General features: G+C 40.0%; 1 protein-coding gene across 7 annotated transcripts in view; it reads left to right on the top strand.

Moving 5' to 3' along the window:
• The window catches only part of dennd4c (DENN/MADD domain containing 4C), a 152,712-nt gene that overhangs the window by 63,411 nt on the left and 62,118 nt on the right, over nucleotides 1-27,183 (top strand). For 6 of the 7 annotated variants that reach the window (XM_043719121.1, XM_043719140.1, XM_043719156.1 and 3 more), the window contains 9 exons: nucleotides 2,939-3,008; nucleotides 5,858-6,027; nucleotides 7,319-7,560; nucleotides 19,561-19,627; nucleotides 19,769-19,827; nucleotides 21,919-22,063; nucleotides 22,158-22,333; nucleotides 23,557-23,657; nucleotides 24,805-25,023. In XM_043719121.1, coding sequence (XP_043575056.1) covers nucleotides 2,939-3,008; nucleotides 5,858-6,027; nucleotides 7,319-7,560; nucleotides 19,561-19,627; nucleotides 19,769-19,827; nucleotides 21,919-22,063; nucleotides 22,158-22,333; nucleotides 23,557-23,657; nucleotides 24,805-25,023 — 1,249 coding nt within the window. Of the gene's footprint in view, nucleotides 1-2,938; nucleotides 3,009-5,857; nucleotides 6,028-7,318; nucleotides 7,561-19,364; nucleotides 19,451-19,560; nucleotides 19,628-19,768; nucleotides 19,828-21,918; nucleotides 22,064-22,157; nucleotides 22,334-23,556; nucleotides 23,658-24,804; nucleotides 25,024-27,183 lie in introns of those variants that run through there. The other variant, XM_043719165.1, reaches the window with a different exon arrangement.

Raw genomic sequence — 27,183 nt, 5'->3', positions numbered from 1 at the left:
TCTCTCTCTCTCTCTCTCTCTCTCTCTCTCTCTCTCTCTCTCTCTCAAACATCTTACGTTATAAGCGTTAATATGTAGGGAATGGTCCTGAGGAACTGTTCATAAAGCATTGTAAGTTTTGTGATGAACCATTTGTTGACATTTGACGGTTGGCACCTGATAAAACTCTCTTCGAGGACCAAAAGTAATTTGGTACACTACAAGTAGGAGAATTGCCCATGTGTTGCTGATAGAATTTGACATGGGCATAGACCTAATAAAAGTTTCCAATTCGTTTTTGTTTTGCTAAATAATGTAAAATAAGTAAGAGTGAATTGAGTTTTCAAACTTGGTTGTATTTTCATTGATTCTAAATATGTTTCAAACTGACAGAGGTTAGGAATGGTGTTGTCAAATCCAAATAAGCAAGTGTATCTGTTTAAACATATTACTGTTGTTTTGGGCCCTGCTTATACTTTGCAAGTACCTTCACACATCCATCTCAAAGCACAAAAAGTATAACCAACTGAACAGTGTTGTTCATATGATGAGTGTATAGAGTCTTGACAAAAGTAACAGCTCACTGGTTTTGAAGATCTAGGCTGGAATACCACGAGGGCCACAGGCTTTGATACTGTATAGCTTTTGATTGTAGTAGTTATCCTATTGATGGTGGTTCGACTATAGATTCTGAGAGAGGCTATCGGGATAGCCTAGAATGTATCAGCTGCTCTGTGGATTAAGGTGTTAGGAATGTTCTTTGTAACTTGGAATCTCACACGCATCCTTAAGAGAGAGAGACCATCTTGAGAGTGCAGGGGATTTTGAATAGTTGACCTTGGTCTGCATTCAAAAAAGCTCTGCTTTCCCTCCTTTTCCTGGGGTGGCAATTTTTAGAACTGTTTGGTGATGTCAGAGAAGCCTTGATGAATGTATCTTGTACTCGGTGTGACCATTGTGCCCAACAGTGGATGAAGTGAATGTAGAAAATGGTGACAGGATGCCAATCCGATTGCTTGCTTTGTCCTGGATGATGTCCATCATCTTGTTATTGGAATAGTATGATTGGTTTTTCTCCTATAACACTTGCCTATTGGGCACTGCATCCTGTCTCCTTAGTTTTCTTGGTTTAGTGCCATTGTTCTTGGCAGATGTCAGTGTAGGAAAACCTAGAGCAACAAGGCATATCCAGCAGTAAATTTTCCCTTTCGTCACACTTGTGGATTCTACAAGTTCTTGTCCAATTTCCTCCAGAGCCTTACTAATTTTTCTGAAAGTCTAAACCATGAAATTGAAGCTCTGATAAATGTCAAGTGTTCCACTTTTATCATTTGAAGAGCAGTGGGTGTGTTGTTTAGATTCTGGCCAATAATTTTTACTTAACAATGTAAGTGAATTGAAGAAGTGACACTGGACCAGAAATGTTAACTCTGCTATCTCTCCACAGAAGCTGCTAAACCTGTTGAATTTCTCCAGCAATTTCTGTTCTTATTTCAGTAAAATTGTTTATTTTGTGACTGTCTTGTTTGTGGAGGTATTTGTGTATAAATTGATTGCCATATTTCCTAGATAACTTAGTTAAATGCTTTGGAAATAGAATTCAATAATTTGCTGTGGGCAGCATAGTGGCACAGTGGTTAGCACTGTGGTCTCATAGCGCCAATTATCAAGGTTTGATTCCACCCTTTGGTGAGTGTGGCGTTTGCACATTTTCCTCTGGATGGTCTGGCTTCACCGCACAGTCCACAGATAAGTAGATTCGGTGGAATAGATATGCTAAATTGTCTATAGGTCCAGGGATGTGAAAACTAGATGGATTTGCCATGGTAAATGCAGGGTTACATGAATAGCGTCGGGTGGTAGGTCTGGTGGGATGCTGTCAGGTGGGTTGGTATGGACTCATGGCTTGCTTCCACAATGTAAGGATTCTACGAATTAGTAGTGCAGTAGCACAAAGTTCTCGAAAGGACATTAGTGAACTAGATTGTTTTTTTTCTAATAGTTGGCAATGGTTTGATTGTTATCAATAGACCCTTAATTCCAGATCCAAATTCCGCCATCTGCCATGTTGGGACCTGAAACTTGGTCCTCAGAACATTAGCTGAGTTTCTGGATCAATAGTCTATTGATGATTCTGTTAAGATCATCATATCCCCATAATGGGTTGCCACTTGGCTTTTGGAGACAAAGTCAAGGCATGCAAATTTTGAAAATTGTAAAAAGAGAAAGAGGAAAACAGATAGGCTTTGGAAGTGTGGGAGTAATTGTTCAGTACCCTTAGGTTTACCTGGGATATTCCATCTCCTTCACGTGCACATATACACGCACGTGCACGTATACGCACATAAACACACAGTCATATCTTGGTTTCCATACCTTGTGCAGGCTTTGTTTTGTGATTTCTCATTTCCAATGAAGGAGTTAGACTGAGTGCCTTTTTTTCTTAGGCACATTAACAGGTCTCCAGTCTATTCTTTCTTACAATTCTCAATACTTTTTTCTTGCCAGACAAATCAGAGAACCCAGTGACCTTGTATACAATGATATACCATATCATAGATTATGGTTTTATGATCTGCTAATGTTATGGAATTTAGCTCAACCCTTGGTTTGAAATTAGCTAGCTGGTCAACCTGGAATGTTCATATCGAGGTAATGGCAAACCTAGCATACACGATAGATAGCATTTGCCACTAGGCTTCTGAAGATGTTGCTGCCTCATTTCACATTGTAGATGCCGATTTTTTTTTTTTTTTTGTCACTGAAAAGCTTTATTTGATTAACCGACAGTTCCTGTGACTAGAAACTGAGCTCCAGAAGACAATGTTTAGACATATATTTAGTACCTTCAACAATTGTGAAACACTTCTGTTTTGGCTTATGGATGAAGTGTTTTGAGTATTTAACTTAAGAAAAGAATGTGAAGCTCTGAATTAATAACTACTTGTTCTTATTTCAGTGGGGTTCCAGTGTTTATCTTTGTTACAAGAAGTCTGTTCCTGCATCGAATTCAATTGCATATAAAGCTGGTATGTAACTTGAGTAATACATTTTAAAAGCTTTTAGATAAACTAATTATGCTAATGTTACACTCTTGCTCATGAGTGAACATGAAATGGAAAAGAAGTTTTCAACATTATTTGATCAACTAATTTACTTTTTTGTTTCTGTAAGAGCCCTGTATTAGAACTACTAGTAAAAGTTGTAAAACCAAAGTCCCAATGGATAACTTTTATTAACTCGTAATGCCCCTTTTTGTTTAGATGTGTGCAAGAATTTCTCTTTGTCTGATTTGCCAGCTTGGTTTAAGCTCCTCTTATATCTCCATAGATTGCCACAAATTAAATTTTCACAGTTTGTGCATTTTTCAGTGAAGTTCAAGATGCTTCTCTGTTTCAAGAATTCCTAAGTGTTTGAGAGTCATGTCAAACAATAATCTGCTTCTAAATTACCTCAAGTGAGCCATGTACTTAACAACATTATCTTCTTTATCTGTACAGCACAGATCTTTCCAGGTAAAATTTGCCTGATAACAGAATAAGTGTTCTTGTGGAATTCAGTTTCAACCTAAAACAAAAGGCTATATCAAATGTCTGTTAAAATTTGGGGAGAACCGTTCTCTGGTGATTTGTTCAGCAGAGGTAGATATGTACACAGGAATTGAGAGCAAGAGTGGAATGTTCAACCCCTTGAGCCAACTCTGCCACTAATTAAAACCTTGGCCTTAACCTTCTTTCATGGCTGCTCTCAAGCTAGCTATCTTTGGTACTCTAATTTCTCTCTCATCTCTTGGGTTAATTTTGAATAATTTAATATTTCATGTTAATTCAAATTATGTTCAATGTTTTTCAGGAATAATTCTAATTATTATTTAGGCTAACAATGTGACAGCATGAACATTTTTTCCCAAAATCAAATTCCTGCAACTTCCTTCCTAACAATACTGTGGGTGTAGCGACTGGAAATAACTGCACTGAGGCTGGTATCCCATTACCATGTCACCCTTTATTTTCATATGTGCAGTAGGTGGGCTGACCAGCCAGTTCAGAGCCAGTCCCTAGGAATGAGGAGACTCTGAATCTCCAGTTTATATTTGTCAGCCAGGGCTCTCTGATTGACCCAGGTTTACAACCCTAAACAAAGATCTTCTAGTCAGTGAGATCCACCTGTCCCTTGTTCCAGTCACTACACGATCCCTCCATGGATGTCCGTAGTCAATGGAAATAAGGGGTGGGTAATAAATGCAGGGCTAGTCAGTGATGCAGAGTCTGGTGAGAAATGTTTAAGAACAAAGTTAAGTTAAGATCAGTTAAGTGTTCAAGATAATCTCCTGAGAGATCATACATAGCTAGGCCTATCTAAGCTGATGGTTTCAGTTTATTTACAGTTTAGAGTGTAGTGTCCCTGACCAAAGCTGATTTCTGCATCCTGATTAGCTTGATATAATTTTTTTTGCCTTTTTTCTCATCTGTGTTTACGTTTCTGCTCCAACAACCCTGATTCCTGATAATTCTGCTAAAAGATCTTCATCAATGACAATGTCATGCATGTTACTAGTCATTTCTTTGATAGTGAAAACTGGTTCTTTTCCTGTGTCTTCTGAATAAAAGGTTTCAGAAATACTGTTTGTATTTATTGATGGTGAGATTCTGTATCAGATGCAGTAAGCTCTGAAATGCTGTTTTGTTGAGCTGTTTCTTTTCTCCAGTTTCTCCTTTTAGTTATTGCAGATCGTTGAATATTCAATCTCTCGTGGACCAGAGCAATGCCGTGTTATTATAGGTTTTTCAGAATAGCTTTGGATGTTCTTCATATATTGATAGGTGGCAACTAAGGGCCATTCATCCCTTTGTGTTTGTTCTGACTGAATAAATGAGCAGCCCATTCAAATCACACTTTGCAGCATATGTCACATTGTCCTGCAGGTAACAGCACTTCAGGTGTAAATCCAGACACACACTCAAATGATTTGAGGGTTTCTACCCCCACAGGCAATCTGAACAGTGAATTCCAGATTTCTACCATCCTTTGGGTGTGTAAATTTGTTCTTCCTGGCCCATCTAATCCTCCTATCAGTCACCTTTAATTTCATGGTGCCCTGTAATCTTCTCTTGGGGAAACAGATGTTGCCTTTTTGCTGCCTCCAAATCCCTCATTACTTGGTACACCTGAATTGAGTCACCCTTTGGTCGTCTTTGTGCTCAGAACAACAAGCCTAACCTTGGCAGTCTTCGCTCATTTCTTTTCAAATCATAGTAAGTTTCCTCTGTATTTGCTATAAAGCAGTTCCGTCTTTCCTGAAGTATAGTGACCATTACTGTACAACTAAATTCCAGCTGTGCTTTTACCATTGTCTGGTACTGCTCTAGCAATACATCTATTTTTGTATTCAATAACTTGCGTCATGAAAGAAAGCATCCCACATGCCTCCTTTACCACCTTGCCTACCAATCCTGCCACCTTCAGGGATTTGTGGACATGCATTCCAAGAGCTCTATTTGTGTCATATGAAGCCGGTAGCATTGTGCTCAAATGATCACGTACATTGAATTTCAGAATGGTCTTCAAAAGCATATTTCACTAACCAGACCATGTAAGACTGAACAAACAGAAATGAAGAGCAAATGATGCTGAACATCTCTTACACCACGTTTCTTCCAAAAAGCAATGCTTTGTGACTAGTGAATGTTGTGGTGTTTCTCAAGTGGTTACTGAAACCTTATGTAGCTATTTTGGAATTTAGTAAATTACACAATGTACAGTATTCAGCCCAACAAGTTAGCAAGGTAAATGAGATGACAGTTTTTACAGCTGAGCTGCATTTTACATGAAGCTAAAATTTAAAGTACATCCCACACTGTCTTTTCTTTCTCCTCAGGATTAATATGCAGATATCCTGAAGATGATTATGAATTATTTCCACTGTCTGAATCAGTTCCTCTCTTCTGTCTTCCCATGGGAGCTACAATTGAATGCTGGGCTCCCCAGACTAAGTACCCACTGCCAGTTTTCTCTACCTTTGTGTTGACTGCCTCATCAGCAGAGAAGGTAAGCTTAGAAGGAAAAGCCTGGTCACATATTTCTTGCATACAAATAATACAAATAACTGCTGTTTTCCTACATAAAGGCAATGCCTCAGGCGACTCTCTGTGTGGAGTTTGCACATTCTTCCCGTGTCTGCGTGAGTTTCCTTCGGGTGCTCCGGTTTCCTCCCACAATCCAAAAAAAATGTACAGGTTAAGTGAATTGGCCATGCTAAATTTCCCATAGTGTTAGGTGAAGGGGTAAATGTAGGAGTATGGGTCTGGGTGGTATACGCTTCGGCGGGTCGGTGTGGACTTGTTGGGCCGAAGGGCCTGTTTCCACACTGTAAATAATCAAATCTAATAAACTCCGATAAAAATCCAAATATGTAGTAATAGACTTGCATGAGATGGTGGATTAAACTATTAAATCATCTGCCCTCCTGGGGGATATTAGAGATCACGTATCATTATTTGATGAAGAGCACTGGAATTGTGCTCTAATAATTTCTCCTTCATCCAACATCACAAAGACACTTAATTGATTCTTCTTTGGTTATTGTTTGTGAAATCAACTTCTGAATTGACTGCTGTTTTCCTACATAAAGGCAATGCCATCATTTTATGGCGTGCATCAAATGACTCATGGGTTTTAAGTATCCAAAGGTTTGAGAAAGTATGTTATAAATGCTTCTATACTCAATTGAGATGCAAGTACTTCACTCCATTTATTTACTGTTCTGAAGTGAGTTTCCAAGTGTAAACTCCAGTTGTACAGTCCATAACTGAACAGGGGATACCTGTGTACACATATAACAAAATGTGGATTTGCACTTCACACAAATTAATACCAATATGCGTACTTAAAGGTCATTATACTTTACTTAATTTCAACATTCATTATAATTTTCTGGAATAAGGTGTGTCAATGAATACCACTCCAGAAAGACAGTGTCTTAAAAGACAGACATATTTCAGACAATGCAGGAGAGTGGCCAGCATTGTCAGGGGAAACAGAACCTATTCTCTTGGGAAGAGCAAAAGTTGATAGATCAGTACGAGGTGAATATTTATTCAATTAGATATGGGCCCTTTGTGCATTTGTAAATGACAAAACAAAATCTCTAAAGTTAGTTGTCTCAAGGATTAGTTGTGGAGTCCACGTTCATCACAGATTTTGAAGGACATACGGTGAAGTTATTTGATTGTTGACCAGCTATGCCAAACCGTATCCTGATTGGAAGGATCCATTTGATCTAGTGTTGTCTTCTTAGTTGTGAAACAAAATTTACATGTCTTTTGATCGAATAAAACAGGTATACGGTGCAGCTATCCAGTTTTATGAACCTTACCCAATGGAAGTTCTTACTGAGAAACAGCTCATGCAACTGGGCCTCATCACTGCTGTGGGCAAGAAGCTCATCACCACCAAGTCTGTGCATACCAATAAATGCATCTGTCTTCTCTCACGCTGGCCATTTTTTGAGGCATTTCGCAAGTTCTTGATGTTTTTGTACAAGCTTTCAGTCTCTGGACCTCATCCTTTGCCCATTGAAAAGTATGTATATTTTCTAATATGATTTACTTTTAGAAGTCTGAGTGTTCCCAAAAGTACTGTCAAAGCTGTATGTTAACTTTGTTCATAGGGTTAGGTTTCCACGATAAGTATGAATGACTGAGTTGTGGACAGTCCATTCAAACTGATCCCAGATGACTAATGTTAATGATAACATCAAGATGATTTGTACCCAATTCTATCTTAAGTGATAATCCACAGGTCTACATGTCTTCTAGCAAATGTTCTGAATGGTAGTTTGGGATGATTTGCCCCTGCTCTTTGGCTATATTTTTGGTTACTGAAAGATTTCATTATACAGTCAAGCTGCTGCATGTTAGATTCTAGGTGCTGCTTTGCTCCCTCACAATTAAGTTGGAGTTTAAATTATTTTCTGTCTTGGATTCCAAATGTTTGAGATTTGAGAAGTTCATGTGAGATTGTCTAATGTTTTAACTAGTATAAGTATGTATCAGAGACATAAAATGGTGACATAAATTACTAAACAGTAGTAATTTATTTATCCAAATTTTAATTTATCCAAAACAGTAATGAAATACGATGGATTTTACATTTCAGCACAATTCTCTCCACTGTGTTCATTCAGTCACTTTTATATTATTTGATTTTCTTCTAGTCAGAAATTATTTCCACATTTATATCCTTAATACACTAACCTTGTATTATAAATGTGTCCTGTGTAATGACAGCTTGATTGCAAACTTGTGAACATGTCAGTTTAATTTGCCAATATGATAGTTTGAGGTCAGAAGGCTGGCAAATGTATTTTTGCTGAGCTTTTAATGACTCAGTGTTGCACTTCTTACAGCAAGCTTACTTTTGGTGTTTGGATAACCACTCCTGGCCTCCATCAGTTTCATGGTACTTGAAAATGCCATAGTTACTTAACATTTCAATGCCGCAGGTGCTCCTCATCTTGTGTTTATGTGCCAATAAACTGGTGCTTTTGGATTTTATGATCTGGATTGAAGATATTATCATCATTTCAAAGTTAGAAAATTGGATCAGAAACAATTGAATTTAACATAAGAAAGGGGAATGACAATGAAATTGGATGAAGTTAGCTGAAGTGGAGTGAGCAGAGAGATGAGTATGAGTGACAGTAACCAAGCAGTGACACACATTTAGGGAGGTAATTCTTGGCTCTGAGCAAAAGCATATCCTAGAAAAGGAGTAACGTTTCTTAAAGAAGGATCACCCAACCAGAGTAGCCAAGGAAGTTAAGGAGAGTATTAAATTGAAAGAAAAATCAAATAAAGAGGCAAAAGTTAGTGATTACCTCCAAAGATGAAGATAAATTTAGATTTTCGCAAAGGAGGACTTAAAAAGATAAGAAAATAAACTACAAGGGCAACCTGGTGAGGAAAATGAAAACTGACCAGAGCTGCTTTAAATAGATAAGTGAACATAAGCCCCTTAGAACACAGATTGAGGGAGATAGTTATGGGGAACAAGGAAATAGCAAAGGAGTTAGGTATTTTGCATTTTTTTTTTACAGTAGAAAATACTATGAACATCACATTAATCCTAAAGAATATGGAAATGGACTGAAGTGCCATCACCATCACGAGATGTAGTATTGAGCAAACTCATGGGGCTAAAGGCAGATGGTCCCTGGAACTGATGGCTTGCATCCTAGTGTCCTAAAAGAGGTAGCTCTAGGTATAGTGGTTACATGGGTTGTAATTTTAGAAATATTCTTTGCTTCTGCAGAAGCACCAATAGTTCGAAAAACTACCAATATGTCACTCGTGTTCAAAAAAGAAGGGAGGCAAAAAGCAGCTAACTATAGGCCATTAGACTAGCATCTATTGTTGGAAAAATATCGGAATCAATTACGAAGTAAGTAATAGCAGAACATTCGGAAAATTCTAATCGAGTCAAACAGAGTCCGCATAGGGACGTTGTGTCTGACTAATTTATTAGAGATTTTGGAGGAAGTCTGAACCAGAGTAGATGGGGGGGGGAGTGGGGGGACATGTGCACCAAACACACACAAGTTAAAAAGCTGGTGCAGCAGGGTATCAGACAGGATAATGGAATGTTGGCTTTTATTTCAGGGCAGTTAGAGCATAAGTCTTACTGCAACTGTACAAGGTGCTGATAAGACCACATCTGGAATACTGTGAGCATAGTCCCCCAATATTTTAAAAGATTTTATTTCATTGGAGGCAGCTCAGTGAAGGTTCACAAGTGTGATTCCCGGAATGGAGGGTTTGCTTTATGAGCAATGGTGAAACAGCTTGGGACTTCCCTTAGATCGAGTTTAGAAGAATTATGGGTGATTGCATTGAGACACATTAGATTCTTAAGGGGCTTGACAGGGTAAACGCTGATTGGAGTCGAGCACCAGACAGCATGGTCTCAGAATAAAAGGATGCTAATTTAAGACTGGGATGAGGAGGAACTTCTCCTTTCAGAGGGTTTGAGAATCTTAGGAACTTTTGCCACACAGAGCTATGGGGCGAGAGTTTTGTATTTATTTAAAGCTGAGATTGATAGATTTTTATCAGTAGATGAATAAAGGGTTTATAGGGAAAGGGCAGGAAAGTGGGTGTGCGGAGTCCTGGATCAGTTATGATTCTACTGAACAGTAGAACAGGCTTGAGGGGCCAAATGATCTTCTGCTGTGCCTATTTCATATGGTTTTAACTTTACTGATCTACATTCCAGATTTGTTTTTGTCTTGCATTTATATCCCAAAGTTATGATCTGAATGCTTTTGTAAATACTTGTAAACTTTGAGCATCTTGGAATCCAAAAAGACATAATTATCTATGCTGAGTCTGGAAGTGCAGATTCAGCTGATTTACAGATTAAGTAGTAAAGCATTCCACCAAATGGTCTGTTTATACATCCTGTTATTTTCCAGGAGTTGAAATTACAAATTTTGATTAATGGGCAGTAGGTTCACATAGAGCACTGATTTCTGGTAAATATTAGTGAATTTTGAGGCTATTCGTAACTCAGGTTGAGATTCCTGAATGTAAGTTTGCTAGCTGAGCTGGAAGGCTCGTTTTCAGATGTTTCGTCATCGTAATACATATATTCAGGGAGTCTCTGGTGAAGTGCTGCTGTTTTGTCCCACAAGTTTTTGCAAGATATTTTTGCGCACAGTAAGCAGACAAAATGTACCCAGAAACCCTAGCCATTCTCCCCTACATCAAAGACATCTGTGAAATGACTGCCAGACCACTGAGACCTCGGGGCATCATGGTAGTCCACAAACCCACCAACATACTAAAACAGCAGCTAATGAACTTGAAAGACCCTATAGAGCAGACAACAAGCAAAACTCATGTAATTTACTAAATACATTGCAAGAACTGTAACAAACACTACATTGGACAAACAAGCAGAAAGCTAGCCACCAGGTTGCATGAACATGAGCTAGCTACAAAAAGACATGACCCACTATCTCTAGCATCTTTACATACTGATGAGGAAGGACATCCCTTTGACTGGGAGAACATATCCATCCTCGGACAAGCTAAACAGAGACATGCACAAGAATTCCTAGAAGCATGGCATTCCAACCGGAACTCTTTCAACCAACTTTTTGCTCATTGGACCCCATCTACCACCCCCTGCGAGGGGAAAAAAAACTAGAAGTGACATCACCAACCCAAGGAACCCTAAACACATAAATAGAAAGTGGGACATAATGCCAGCACTTCACCAGAGGCTCACTGATATTCTCTAGTATGGTGACAAAATGTCTGAAAACGAACCCTCCAGCTCAGCGAGCAAACTTACATCCAGTATAGTAAATATCCCAGTCATGTTGTCAACCATTGTCAATTGTAGCTCTTATGGAGATGTCTTTTGAAGAGTTCTACAGCAAAAGTGCCTTTTGTGGACTCTCGCTTAAGTTTTGGAGCCATACTCTGGCTGTAACTGGAATGAGTGACTAAATAACATGTTAAAAGAACAATTTTGTTAAGTAATTATTAAACTATTATAAATGGTAAAGTGAAACAAAGGTGATGAGAACACAGTTAATGTTTTCCTGATTAATATAACTTACATTTAAGTGTTCGAGGAGAAAGTGAGGACTGCAGATGCTGGAGATCAGAGCTGAAAATGTGTTGCTGGAAAAGCGCAGCAGGTCAGGCAGCATCCAAGGAACAGGAGAATCGATGTTTCGGGCATAAGCCCTTCTTTAGGAGGGCTGATGTCCGAAACGTCGATTCTCCTGTTCCTTGGATGCTGCCTGACCTGCTGCACCTTTCCAGCAACACATTTTCAGCTACATTTGAGTGTTACCAAGTAACGTTTTAAGAGCTCAATGCAAATTCTTTTAAAATCAAAAATAAAGAAAAATACCAAAATATAAAATTGTAAAAAGTAGTGATTGTAAGATTTTAATTTCCATTAGTTTTAAGATGTTGTAGTTGAGTGTGGTCCTGGAAAAGTGCAGCAGGTCAGGCAGCATCCAAGGAACAGAAGAATTGACATTTTGGGCAAACGTCCTTCATCAGGAATGAGGCTATGAGCCAATGGGGTGGTGAGATAAATGGGAGGGGGTTGAGCTTGTGGGAAGGTAGCTGAGAGTGCTGTAGGTCCATGGAGGTGGGGGTAATAGGTCAGAGAGGAGGGTGGAGCGGGTAGGTGGGAAGGCAGATGCAGGTAGGACAGGCCACGAAGGCGGTGCCGAGTTGAAAGGTTGGAACTGGGATAAGATGGGCGGGAGGAGAAATGAGGAAAATGGTGAAATCCACATTATGCTGTGGGGTTGGAGGGTCCCAAAGGAGAACATAGAACAATACATCGCAGAACAGGCCCTTTGGCCCTCAGTATTGCTGACGTCGCCATCCTAGGATTGTTTAAATCTCCCCAATGTGGCTGAGTTAACTACATTGGCAGGTAGGGTATTCCATGCTCTTGCCACTCTGAGTAAAGAACCAGCCTCTGACATCTGTCTTAAATCTATCACCCCTAAAATCTGTAGTTATGCCCCCTCATACAAGCTGACGTCATCATCCTAGGAAAAAGACTTTCACTGTCCACCCTATCCAATCCTCTGATTATTAGGTATGTCTCTATCAAATCCCCTCGTAGCCTCCTCCTTTCCAATGAGAACAGACCCAAGTCTCTCAGCCTTTCCTCCAGACCAGGCAACATCCTGGTAAATCTCCTCTGCACCTTTTCCAATGCTTCCACATCCTTCTTGAAACATGAGGACCAGATCTGTACACAATATTCCAAGTGCGGCCGCACTAGTGTTTTGTATAGCTGCAGCATGATATTGCAGCTCCGGAACTCAATCCATCTACCAATGAAACCTAACAACCATATGCATTCTTAACAGCACTATCAATCTGGGTGGCAACTTTCAGGGATCTATGTACATGGACTCCAAGATCCCTCTGCACATCCACACTACCAAGAATCTTTCCGTTGACCCAGTATTTTGCTTTTCTCTTATTCGTCCCAAAGTGCATCACCTCACATTTAGTTACATCAAACTCTATTTACCACCCAGCCCAATTCTGCAGATTATCTAAGTCCCCCTGCAACCTGTAACATTCTTCCAAACTGTCCACGACTTCACCAACTTTAGTGTCGTCTGCAAATTTACTAATCCATCCACCTATGCTGCGCCTAAATCATTTATAAAAATGACAAACAGCAGTGGTCCCAAAACAGACACTTGTGGCACACCACTAGTAACTGGACTCCAGGCTGAATAATTTCCATCAAGCATCACTCAGTGCCTTCTTTCAGAAAGCCAGTTTCTAATCCAAACTGCTAAATCATCCTCAATTCTGTGCCTCTGCATTTTCTCCAGCAGCCTACGATGTGGAACCTTATCAAAGGCTTTACTGAAGTCCATGTATACCACGTCAACTGCCCTACCCTCGTCTATATGCTTGGTTGCCTTCTCAGTGAGGTTTGTGAGACACGACGTGCCCTTGACGAAACTATGTTGACTATCTGAAATCAAATTATTGCTTGCTAGGTGATTATAAATCTTTACTCTTATTATCCTTTTCAAAACCTTTCCTACAACAGAAGTAAGGCTCACTGGTCTATAATAACCTGAGTTCTCTCTAGTGCCCTTGAACAAGGGCACAACATTTGCAATCTTCCAGTCCTCCGGTACTAAACCTGTAGATCATGATGATTCAAATATCAAAGTCAAAGGCTCTGCTATCTTCTCCCTAGCTTCCCAGAGAATCCTCGGGTAAATCCCACCCGGCCCAGGGGACTTGTCTACTTTCACTCCTTCTAGAACTAACCTCGATTCTTTCTAGTATAATATCTCGTACCTCATTCTTTTCCTCTACAATATTCTCCTTTTCCTGAGTGAAAACCGATGAGCAATGTTCATTTAGCACATGTCTGATCTCCACAGGGTCCGCACTCAACTTCCCACTTATGTCTTTGACTGACCCTATTCCTACCTAGTCATTCTCTTATTCCTCACATATGTATAGAAAGCTTTAGGGTTCTCCTTTATTCTATTTGGTAAAGACTGCTCGTGTCCTCTCTTTGTTCTTCTTAACACTCTCTTTAAATCCTTCTGAGCTGATCTGTAACTCTCCATCTTGCCTCATCTGAACATCTTGCCTCATCAACACATAAGCCTCCTTCTTCTTCTTAACAAGAGATGCAATTTCTGTAGTAAACCACGGTTCCCTTACCTTATCACTTCCTAAAGACTGCTCGTGTCCTCTCTTTGCTCCTCTTAAATTTCTCTTTAAATCCTTTTAAGCTGATCTGTAACTCTCCATCTTGCCTCATCAACACATAAGCCTCCTTCTTCTTCTTAACAAGAGATGCAATTTCTGTAGTAAACCACGGTTCCCTTACCTTATCACTTCCTCCCTGCCTGACAGGGATGTATCTATCAAGGATACGTAATATCTGTTCTTTAAACCAGCTCCACATTTCCATTGCCTGCATTCCCTGCATTTTGCTACCCCATTCTATGCATCCTAATTCTTGCCTAATCGTATTATAATTGCCCTTGCCCCATCAATAACTCTTGATCTGTAGCATGTACCTATTCCTTTCTATCGCTAAACTAAACGTAACTGAATTATGGTCACTCTCTCCAAAGTGCTCACCTACAACTAAATCAAACACCTGGCCTGGTTCATTACCAAGCACCAGATCCAATGTGGCCTCCCCTATTGTTGGCCCTTCGACATAATGTGTTAGGAAACTCTCCTATACACATTGGACAAAAACTGATCCATTCGACGTACTAGAGTTATAGCATTTCCAGTCAATGTTGGGAAAGTTAAAGCCCCCCATAATGACCACCCTGTTCCTTTCACTCCTACCCAGAATAATTTTGCCAATCGTATCTTCCACCTCCCTGGAACTCTATGGAGGCCTATAAAAAAAAACTCCAAGCAGTGTGACCTCTTCTCCTCCTGTTTCTAACCTCAGCCATACTATCTCAGTAGATGAGTCCTCGTCAAAAGTTCTTTTAGCCTCCGTTATACTGTCCATGACTAACAAGGCCACACCTCCCCTCCTTTTACCGCCTGTTCACCCTGTTCTATCCATGTCGCCAAAATGGCCACAACATCGAAGTCCCAGGTACCTATCCATGCTGCAAGCTCACCTCCTTTATTTCGGATACTTCTGGCATTGAAGTAGACGCACTTCAAACCAGTTTGTTCTTTGCCAGCACATTCCTGTGACCCTGAAATCCTGTATCTGTCCTCCCTACTCTCATCCTCCTTTGCACTGCAACTACACCTCAGGTTCCCATCCCCCTGCTGAGCTAGTTTAAACCCACACAAATAGCACCAGCAAATTTTCCACCCAGGATATTAGTACCCCTCTGATTCAAGTGAAGACTGTCCTGTTTGTAAGGTACCACCTTACCCAGAATGAGCCCCTATTATCGATGTACCTGAAACCCTCCCTCCTGCACCATCCTTGCAGCCACATGTTTAGTTGATATCTCTCCCTATTCTTTGCCTCGCTATCATGTGGCACGGGTAACAAACCAGAGATAACAAATCTGTTGTAGCTCTCCGCTTCCACCCTAGCTCCCTGAAATCCTGCCTTACATCCCTATCCCTCTTTCTACCTATGTCGTTGGTACCTACATAGGCCATGACTTAAGGCTGGTCACCCTCTCCTTTCAGGCTGCCATAGGTAGGATCTGAGACATCACTGACCCTGGCAGCTGGGAGGCAACACACCTACTGTGAGTCTCGTTTATTCCCAAGAAATCTTCTATCTGAGCCTCTAACTATTGAGTCCTCAATGACCGACACACTCCTCCTTTCCCTCCTTTCCCTCCTTCCCCTCTGCGCAACAGGGACAGGCTCTATGCCAGAGACCTGGGCCCCACTGCATACCTCTGGTAAGTTGTCCCCCCCCACCCCCAATAGTATCCAAAACGTTGCCCCTTTTCAGGGCAACGACCACAGGGGATACCTCCACTGACTTTGTTTTTTTTTTGTTTTTCCCCCTGAGAACAGTCACCCAACTTTCTTGTTGCCCAGATTAGATTAGATTCCCTACAGTGTGGAAACAGGCCGTTCGGTTCAACCAGTCCACATCGACCCTCTAAAGAGTAACCCACCCAGACCCATTTCCCTCTGACTAGTGCACCTAACACAATGGGTAATTTAGCATGGCCAATTCACCTGACCTGCAAGTTTTTGGACTGTGGGAGGAAACTGGAGCACCCGGAGGAAACCCCCGCAGACACTGGTAGAATGTGCAAACTCCACAAAGACAGTTGCCCAAGACTGGAATCAAACCTGGGACCCTGGTGTTGTGAGACAGCAGTGCTAACCACTGAGCCATGTGCCTAGGAGTAACTACTTCCCTGTAACTCTTATCTATCACAGCCTCTGCCTCCCAAATGATACGAAGTTCATCCAGCTTCCACTCCACTTCCCTAACACGGTCTTGGAGGAGCAAGAGTTGGGTGCACTTCCTGCAGATGTAATTGGTTGGAACACTAATGGTGTCCGTCACCTGAAACATCATGCAGGAGGAACATTCCTTTCCCTGCACTGCCATCTCTACCAGTTCCCTTATCACAAAGTAAAAAAGAAGAGGCGCTTACCTGATGTCTCCATGGTCTTTAAGGTTATAGGAGGTGGTTGGATGGGAGGCCCTACACAGGTATGGTCTCGGGTTTAGAAAACACTGACTTATGTAGCTGGATGGAAATAAAAAGAAGTCTTTCCTTTCCCAGAGGCCTCTGCCCTCTGATTTCAGGCGTCAAGTGTTACGGAGTGGTGATGTCATGTCCTACAAGTTTTTGCAAGGTATTTTTGCACATAGTAAGCAGACAAAAACGTGACCAGAAACCCAACCACTCTCCCCTCCATCAAAGTCCATCGTGGCAGACCATCGCCACTCCCTAACTAACCGATGCCTGGAGGAAGAGCGCCTCATCCTCTGCCTCGGGACCCTCCAACCTCACGGCATCAATGTGGATTTCACCAGTTTCCTCATTTTCCCTTCTCCCACCTTAACCCAGTTCCACCTTTCTAACTTGGCACGGTCCAACCTGGCACGGTCCAACCTGTCCACCTTCCTTCCCATCTATCTGCTCCAACCTCCTCTCCAACCTATCATCGTTAGCCCCACCTCCATCTACCTATCATACTTTCAGCTATCCTCCCCCAGCACACACGTGCATGCACGCACGCGCGCACACCCCCATTTATATCTCACCACCCCTTCGGCTCACAGCCTCATTCCTGGTGAAGAGCTTTGCCCAAAACGTCGATTCTCCTGCTCCTCAGTTGCTGCCTGACATGCTGTGCTTTTCCAGTACCACACTCTCAATTCTGATCTCCAGCATTTGCAATCCTCACTTTTGCCTAGTTGATTTCAAGCTGTTGTCGTCTACTAAGTTGAGAAGGCACATAATTCTTAATCTTGAACTGTAAACAGCATGAAATCTTGAGAAATTGACTTTTGGTTTTTAAAACTGGCACTTAAAATGGTACTAAAGATGGCTTGACCTGTGGATTCAGGCAGCCATACTGTCTTGGAAGGACAAAAAGACCTTCCAGGAGTGTCAATCACCATATCCATGAGATTTCCTGAGCTGAATGTTTCTTTTTCAAAAGTAAGATAATTTTTTTTTTCTGGACTATCTGGTGAACATTTGCACATGTCTGAAGGTACAACACTAAGGTTTCTAAGCCTGTTTCTAATTAGGCCCACCAGCACAGGAAAGCAGCACGCTAGCAATGAGATGCCCAGATGTAAACAAAATATTGCTGATGCTGGAAATCTGAATTAAGCAGAGCAAGTGCTGGAGAAACTCAGCTCTCAAGAGCCATAAACATTAACCCGATTTCTCTCTCCACAGATGATGCCAGACCTGCTGAGTTTTTTTTCAGCACTTGATCTGCTAAATTCAGATTTCCAGCACCAGCAATATTTTGTTTTCATCTGGGCATCTCATTGCTAGTGTGCGTAATGGTGGTTGTACGCTGTTTTCAGAAGGGGCGGTGAGGGTGATCAAAGAAGTATATGAGTGGATTTTGGAGATGGAGAAAAGTGCGACCATGAAGAGATTAATATTTTCAACTTGATATGTTAGACTGGGAACTAATGAAGATCACAAAGCACAAAAGTAAAGGATGAGGAATTAAAATGGAATGGGGTAATGGAATCAGAGGTTTGAATGAGTTCAAGGTTAGAACATGCAAACTGACCAGGGGAGCATTAATAAGTTTTAGTGTAAGCTCCTCAGTAGGCAGTTCGCTGGATGGGATAATGATTTAGCAGGTTTTAGCATGAGAAAAATCTTGAATGCTTTGGTCAAGGTGAGGTATTTGGAAGTGGAAGACTTCCCATGTCATCAATCCATTTGGGTGCATCACATTAGGCATGGTATAAATTAGAATTAGAATGTGCTGCCTTTATTTGTTGTCAAAAGACACTGTTGCACCAGTGTCATGCTTTTCTTTTCCCATGTTAGCTATCCTATCGTGCTTGAGTGAAGCTCTCCATTTATGCTGAATTACCAATAAATTTGTACTAGACAAAGAATGATATTGTGGTTTGTTTGAGGCATCAATACAGCTCCTGCGTTCCTCTCACCAGTTAGCCCAGGATATAAGCCAGGGACTTGGATGATAGCCAGCACCAAAAACAATTAACTGCAGTGGCTCTAATTATTACATTTTTTAATTGCCAAAAGTGATCATTTAGAGTCTGATCACTTGGAGAAGGGTGTCTTCCAGCCTATTTAGTTCATGTTGGCTGTCTTTCGAGCAGTCCATTCCCTTGATCTGTCCCTGTCATCCTGCAAGATTATTTCATTCAAAATTTCCAAATTTCTTTCTTTCCCCATCTACTGCCCTTCTGGGTAAAGTTCCAGGTCACTGTCACTTTCTGGGTTATTTTTTAAAAGTTCTTCCTTATGTATTCCTAAATCTTAAAGCCCCCCCCCCCCCCCCCCCCACTATCAGCTAATGGGAAATGTTTCTCCTTGTCATGATCTATCTTAGGTTTATCCGATCTCCCCTCTCCTAAGAGAGTAAATCCAACATTTTGAATCTCATCTTGTCTTGTGAATAGAATATCTTCCCCTCCCCAACATGTCATAGGTGTATAAAGTAGTGATTCTATTTGTTCTAAAGCAAAAATTGCAGTTCATCTATCAGTTACATTGTGTTAATTCATTGGAAGCCCTCACTTTCTTGAGCCGAAAAGCTACAGGCACGTTTCTGATGACCATTGACTTTTGTATTTCTTTACCATACGTTGTGCTGTTAGTTATGCTAATACCTACCCATTTTATTTCTTTTTGTTGATTGGTTCTTTGAATTTAGTTGAAGTTCACGTACAGCACAACAGTCAGTCAGTATCAAAACTGGGTCACAAGTAGAATACTGATTGATACTGCCTGGAGACATTTGCTGCGGTAATACTGTTTTCTGTTTGTTGCATTTCTTCTGTTTAATGCATACTAATTATAATCGCTTTTGTTTTGCCATTTATCATTTTTTGAGACTGTTCTTATATTGTTTATAGGCATATATCCCACTTCATGCATAATGTTCCCTTCCCATCAGCCCAGAGGCCAAGAATCTTGGTTCAGGTAACGTGTATGCACATTGCTAGTAATACAAAATTAGCTGTGGAGAGTTGAACTTGATTTTTTTTAATACAACAATGTAAGAATGTTATCATTTTTACTTACATAGAACTTGATACTGAATATTTGTCTTCTGTTTTGTAGCTGTCGGCACTTGATGCCTTGATCCTGTCTCAGCCAGTTTCAACCCCCTTGCCTTTGAGGTAAGCTGGAATCAGAAAAGTAATCATGTGATCTTTCTTTCCCCTAACCAAATGAAAGCCTCCTTATTTTATCCTGTTCTGCTTTTTGGCTTTGATCACTTCTGTTTGCCTCACTCATTATGTCTTTGTCCAATTGTCTTTGGCTTTGTTTTGATTTGCACAACTTAGTTCAATTACTGTTTTAGTTTTTACAAAGGAAACATATTTGCAAAACCATAATTTTAATTAATTTTATGTAGCATTGATTAGACATAAGCTTGCTGAATAAGTATCAAGTAAAACATTACAACCTGTATCGATCCCCAGTAAACAAGTTTATTGCTGTTTGAATGGCCATGATGGTGACGACTACACTTTTCAGTGTCCACACCTCACCATGATTAATGTCTGGAAGTATTACATGTCACTTAAGGAACGTTTTTGAATGCCAACTGTCCTCCAACTCATGCCTTATGCCAAGTTCATGCCTGATTACTGGCAGTATGTAATTCTAGATGCACCTGATTGTGGTTCAACCTCTCGTCCCCCTAATCATAATTTGGAGCTTTGACGATTAAAAAGCATTTTTTTTTTCTTGCTATTGTGAGCCTGCTGACACTGACTACTTCTGCTTAAAACCTGAAAAGTTCTTTTTATTGTTGCATTAATGCACTCAACCATGTGTGACTTTTTATTAAATGGCTTGTGTAAAGGGTTTAATTTTGGTGTGTTCATCCATGTGCAAGATGTCATACTAATGGAGTACTTTCTCCACTTTGGATCCCCAGTACCAACATTGATAATTTAAAGGTAAGGTCTATCAGAGTGAAAGTCTTTGAGGCAGTCCTAATCTCTGCTTAGAACTTCTGTTACACTACTTCCTAAAACAGCAATTCTGGATTCAGAAATTCTGTCAGTTCACCTCTACAACTTATTGGTTTTGTCCTCTGATTTTGCACTGCTGTAAATATGGAAACAGAATGTCTAATCTCATTGTTCAAAACAAATATTACAATTATTTAAAATCCAAGGAACCAGATGGTGTGCATTTGCAAAAAGGTTCAGTTCATTATGCTACCTACTGAATTTATAACAAATTAATTACAATGATTGGTCAAGTTTCAGTTATTGACTTCAAGGAGCAGAAGGATGAGCCTGACCTTCGGTTCTGTGGCAATATATAAAATTGTATATTACTTATTAAGCAGTTAGTGGGACAAATCATGTTTTTGTTTTAACTAGACATTTATGTTTAACTGTTAAATGCATCAGAGCACTTGAATTGGCCATTGTTTAACATGGGTCATCATAGTGACTGCAGAATTGAGAGTATGCTTTGACATTCCTATTGTTCCTCTGGCTGGAATATTGATTGAGTGCTGCCATCACATTTGAATATTTTTTGCAGCGAGTATCACTTTTTAAAAATTAAATATGCTGTGATGGAAGAATTGATCTTAAAAGTTGATGTTGGGAATGATTGCTTTTAAAATTGTTTCTGACCTGATTTAAAGAATTTAGTCACATACAAGGAGATATCTCCATATGAAAATGCAGGGAGAAGACTGTATCCCTTTAGCTATACTTCTGTTTCGCAAATAATACAATCTGTAATGTAGAGATGCATGCGAGTGATTCTGCTGTTGTAACTTAAGCATGTGATATACGTATGCATAGTTGCAAAAATATTCATCAGTTCTGGAAAAGGAGAAAGAAAATATTAAAACAAAATATGAAAGGTATGAATATTTGAGGAGCATTGTGGTCTTGCAATGTGATATCTCATGGTTTACAACTCTTAGTTTGATTGTCATGTTACTGTAGACCACAAAAATTGTTCGTTATACGATATTTATTGCAGTAATTTACAAAAACCAATTGGATTTTTAACAACTTTTTGTTCCTCTACTGGAGCAGGAATAGTGTGCATAAAAGCTTTATTTGGGAAGCTCTCTTCTGTATAAAATCTTACGTTTTTCAACAGATTTTAAAGTTTTATTTAAATTTGTGATTTAAATCATTAATATGCAACAATATTGTGAAAGTATTGAAGCATAATTGCCAAATATTTGACCTGAAAGTATCTATAAACATCATTGTTTTCCTATTTAGAGGAGCAAACTTTAGCACTTTGCTAATGAACTTGGGTGCCGAGAATTGTGCGACTTTACTATATTTTGTCTTGATGGAAAACAAAGTTCTGCTGCACTCTCTCAGGCCTGCGGTGTTGACCGGTGTGGCTGAAGCTGTTGTAACTGTAAGTATTTGTGTTCACCTAAATTCTGTTTGGATTTGTATAAAGCTAGTAATCTGTATTAAAACTGTTTACTTGTTTTCTGTTGTGTTTTCAGATGATATTTCCTTTCCACTGGCAATGTCCTTATATTCCACTTTGTCCATTGTCCCTCGCTGGAGTCCTCAATGCCCCTATTCCATTTATTGTAGGTGTTGATTCACGCTATTTTGATCTTTATGATCCACCCCTGGATGTTGTGTGTGTGGACCTGGATACAAATACAATATATCTGTAAGCATCTGTATTGCTTCTGTGGCTTCTTTGTTATCTTTGAGTTAAGAATTTCCGAGCTAGTTTTTGGGCTCTTGTTTTTCCCTTAACCAAGGAAGTAATAGAAGTATAATAGTACTGTCAGCACTGAAATTTAATCCTTGAAATTCTTTGTTCATCAGTCAGAGTTAAACATTTTAATTACTAGTTGTGTATTTTTACTAAGTTATTCTATTATAGAAGTTTACCCCACAGAAGGCCACTTGTTTTGTTTCTATCTCTGCATTTCAAAAGAGCTCTCTAGTTAGTTGACTTCACTTTCCCCATAGCCTTATAATGTTACTTAAATGCATCTAATTCCTCTCTGAAAGTTAATGTTGTGTATGAAAAAGAAAAGCCTGATGATATTAGTCCAGGAACTGAACTCAAAAATGAGCAACAAAACTTGTTGTTTTCATTTGATGATTCTTAATATTGTAAATCACCCTCAGGCAATGAATCAATGTGATTCAGGCAAAACTTGTCACTCAGTCAAGGAAAGGTTGAGAGGGATGTGGGCTAAATGCTGGCAAATGGGACGAGATATAGGATATCTGGTCAGCATGGGCAAGTTGGACCGAAGGGTCTGTTTCCATGCTGTACATCTCCATGACTCTTGTCTACTTAATTGACTTAGAGTCCTATACTTAAGTAGCCAAAAGTGTAATCCAAGAGGTAGGTTTTAAGGAATGATTTTGAAGAGAGCAGAGGGAATTTCAGACTTCAAGACCTTGGTAATTGAAAGCATGGTTGCCAATGGTGGGTGCAAGAAGTTGGGCGTTCACTCAGCACACACATTGAGGAACACTGGCTGAATGGTGAGTCTTAAAAATGCAGGGGGTTGTAGAGAGAGAGTGGAAGGCTGCCATGAGGCTTGTACATGAGAAGGAGAATATTAATTTCAGATATTTTTAGACTGGAAGCCAGTGTAAGTCTGAGGGTAAGTAGGTAAAGTTATAAGAAACAAAACTGGGGAGACTCTGGAAAGCTACAAATTTTAGTTGAGGCTAACTAAAATAAGTTGGAGGTATGGGGACATGAGGCTGACTGGGTGATGTAGTTGTACTCAAGCCAGGTGTAGTTGAGATTGGAGTTGAGCTACATTGTTGGAATACGGTAAAGGACGGTTTGCTTTACATACTGTGTCCTACCTGACCTCAGAATGCTCATTATTGATTAAGTTTATTCTGGCTTTTGTTTTGTAGATCTGATGATCGGAAAAATTTAAACTGGAAGCAGCTTCCAAAAAAGCCTGGGAAGACACTGTTCAGTTCATTGGTGAATCTACAAAACCAACTTTCACTGAGTAAGAAAACAGAAGAATAGTTTCATTTTTTAGAAATTATAACGTAATCACTAATTGGAATAATTATTTAGAAACTGCAATGTTGTTATTCTCAATCTATAATTAAATGTGAGAATTTGCTCTTCCGAAATTGGATACCAGTTTGTTTTGATAATTTTAGTTTCAGAAATCCACCCCCCTTTTCTACTCAGTTTTTTAGGTTTTATAAAAATATCTGTTTAAGCTTTTAGTATCAGAGCATTGCTTCTATATTTAAGAGTACAAGTTCTTCTGTGGAGATATCATTTGAAAGACAAAAGCATACCTGTTGTCAGCTTCCCGAAGATGATGGCAACCTTAGACTTAACTAATGTGTTCATTGCTGCATCTAATCGTTAGATTACAGTGACAATCCAGGAGCACTGAGTAACGCTGGATGGGCGTTTTGCTTTTTGGGTACCTGCTAGTCCAAGGTCAATCGAGGCTACTATTGTAATTAACTTCACTCACTCTTAAGTAATCTTGTTACACTTCTGGGTAGATGGAGCTATGCTGATTCCAGGTTTTGAGCTTAAGTTAGCCATTGGTTTTAATTAAGCAACAAAAATACAGCAAAATAGAGATTCAACACAAATTCTGTTCATTTTTTGAGTTAAACGACATAAATTTAAACTGTTATATTGGTTAATGTACCTATGGCTTAAAGTTGAATACATACAACGTGTAAATTTTATTCTAATTTCTTCTCATTTATTTGCTCATGCTCTGAGCATTTTAAATTGATGGATCATCATCAAGCTGAAGAATTACTGAGGGCTATGCCCTCTCCAAGATATTTTTGTCATGGTATCTGAAAAAGTACGTGCTATTCCAATTATGCTGCCAATATTGTTCTTTACAAAATAATCATAATTTCTGCCATTTTCTGTTCTGTCCTCATTTAGAAAATAGAAAATATTGTTGAAACTATAACATATTCCAGTCAGCTCAATTCTTATTTGTAACTCCAGATATCAGTTTCTGAGCACACTTCAGTTCCTTTCCATTAGGTTCATACTCTGGTTGGCTGACTAAGTTTCAAAGTGAAGTTAAATGCGGACTGGTCTACTTATCAACAAATTTAGTTGCTTTGGTTTGTGGACATTTTGAGTTATGTTGATTTCTGCAGTTCACAGGAGAGCACAGGAAGGGTCTGCTGTTGAGATGACGCCGATAGAGGCTGACTTTTCATGGCATAAAAAGATGATTTCATTGGAAATGGAAATCCAGGAAGCTTTTTTGCGTTTCATGGCCTCAATATTGAAAGGATATAGAACATACCTTAAACCAATAACCCAGGCACCTTCTGAGAAAACCACTTCTGCAAATTCACTTTTTGATCTTCAAGGTATGTTTTTAATCAAACATAGCTAATATATTGAATTTCAGTATCTCAACAGTCAATTTGTTGATTTAACTTTTGTGCTGCAAGTTGAAAGATGGGTCCAGTTAATTGACAATGTTGGGCTTTTCCTTTGTCTTTATTTGTTTAGTGAAATAAGTTTTATTCGTTAGCTAAGAATGTGGTGTGTAAACCTGTGTTTATCTAGTAAATTGATTTGAGACTTGCACCAGTTTGTTTGACTGGTTTGAATGCCGCTGAGAGATTCTTGTGTAACTTAGCTTGAACGCAACAACTCCATCTCCGCTCTGAAAGGGCTCTCTCTTGTACTTTGCTTCCATTTGGATAGAAATGAGATAATAAGAAATATTAAGCACTCATTTGGGGCAGCACGGTGGCTCAGTGGTTAGCACTGCTGCCTCACAGCTCCAGAGACCCGGGTTCAATTCCCGCCTCGGGCAGCTATCTGTGCACATTCTCCCAGTGTCTGCGTGGGTTTCCTCCAGGTGTTTCGGTTTCCTCCCACAGTCCAAAGATGTGCAGGTTACGTGAATTGGTTGTGCTAAATTACCCATTCTGTTAGGTGCATTAGTCAGGGGAGTGGGTCTGGGTGGATTGTTCTTCGGAGGGTCGGTGTGGGCCGAAGGGCCTGTTTCCACACAGTAGGTAATCTAATCATTGTGGATCCTTCTGATCAGTCATCTTTGCTCGTAATGGTATGTCTTTGTTTAATAATAATTGAATATAATTTCCTTGTACTGCTCACATTATTCAGTACTTTATTAAAGCTACTGTTCTGCCTCACAAGTATCATCCCCTGAATCAAGGCTTGATTTATTCATAAAACCTTCATCTTGATTCTTGAAGAAGCTTCAGGAGAGAAGGGAGTACAGCATTGGACATGATCATATCTCTACCACAGTGGCATGGGCACAAAATCTATTCTTGGTGGCGGATTTCACTGTCGACCACCGAGAGTGGCTCAGCAGCACAGTAAAGATCGAGCTGATCAGGTCCTAAAAGACATAGTTGGTAGACCGGGTCTGCAGCAGGTGGTGTGGAAACCAATGAGGGAAAAACATATTTGACCTCATCCTTACCAATCCGCCAGCTGTAGATGCATCTGTCCATGACAGTATCAGTAAGGGTGACCACTGCACAGTCCTTGTGGAGACGAAGTCCTGCCTTCACATTAAGAATAATCTGTATTGTGTATGTGCACTATCACTGTGCTAAATGGGTCAGACTTCGAACAGATCCAGCAACTCCAGGTTGGGCATCCATGAGATGCTGTGGGCCATCAACAGCAGCAAAATTGTATTCCACGCAATCTCTAACCTTGTGGCCTTGTACATTCCCCATTCAACCATTGCCATCAAGCCACGGGATCAACCCTGATTCCATGGAGAGGGATGTCAGGAGCAGCACCAGGTGTACCTGAAAATGATTTATCAACCTGGTGCAACTACCAAACAGGGCTACTTGCATGCCAACCAGCATTAGCAGCAGGTGATAGACAAAGTGAAGCGCTCCCACAACCAATGGCTCATTTGTGAATGGTGATGGACAATTAAACAACTCATTGGAGGAGGAGAATTTACAAATATCCCTATCTTCAATGAATGAAGAGCCCAGCACATCAGTGCAAAAGATAAAGTTGAAGCCTTGTCACCAATCTTAAGCCAGAAGTTCCAAGTTGATGATTCATCTCTGCCTCCTCCAGTGGTTCCCAACATGACAGATAGCAGTCTTGAGCCAATTTGATTCACTCCGTGTGATATCAAGAAACATTTGGAGGCACTGGAGACTGCAAAGGCTACAGGACCTGACAACATTCTGGCAATAGTATTGAAAATTTGTGCTCTGGAACTTGCCATTCCCCTAGCCAAGCTCTTCCAGTACAGTTAGAACACTAGCATCTAGCTGGCAATGTGGAGAATTGCCCAAGTATATCCTCTTCATTTTAAAAAAAAGGACAAATTCAACCTGACCAATTACCAACCCATCAGTCTACTGTCGATTGTCAGTCAAGTGAAGGAAGGTGTCACCAACAGTGCTATCAAGCAGCACCTGCTCTGGCATCAATTTGAGTTCTGCCATGGCCCCTCAGCTCCTGACCTCATTACAGCCTTGGTTCAAACGTGGACAAAAGAGCTGAATTTCAGA

The sequence above is a fragment of the Chiloscyllium plagiosum genome, chromosome 2 (genome assembly GCF_004010195.1).
Source record: "Chiloscyllium plagiosum isolate BGI_BamShark_2017 chromosome 2, ASM401019v2, whole genome shotgun sequence".
NCBI lineage: Eukaryota > Metazoa > Chordata > Chondrichthyes > Orectolobiformes > Hemiscylliidae > Chiloscyllium > Chiloscyllium plagiosum.
Note: the sequence above shows the minus strand (reverse complement) of the source record. Positions and strands in the feature narration are given on the sequence as shown.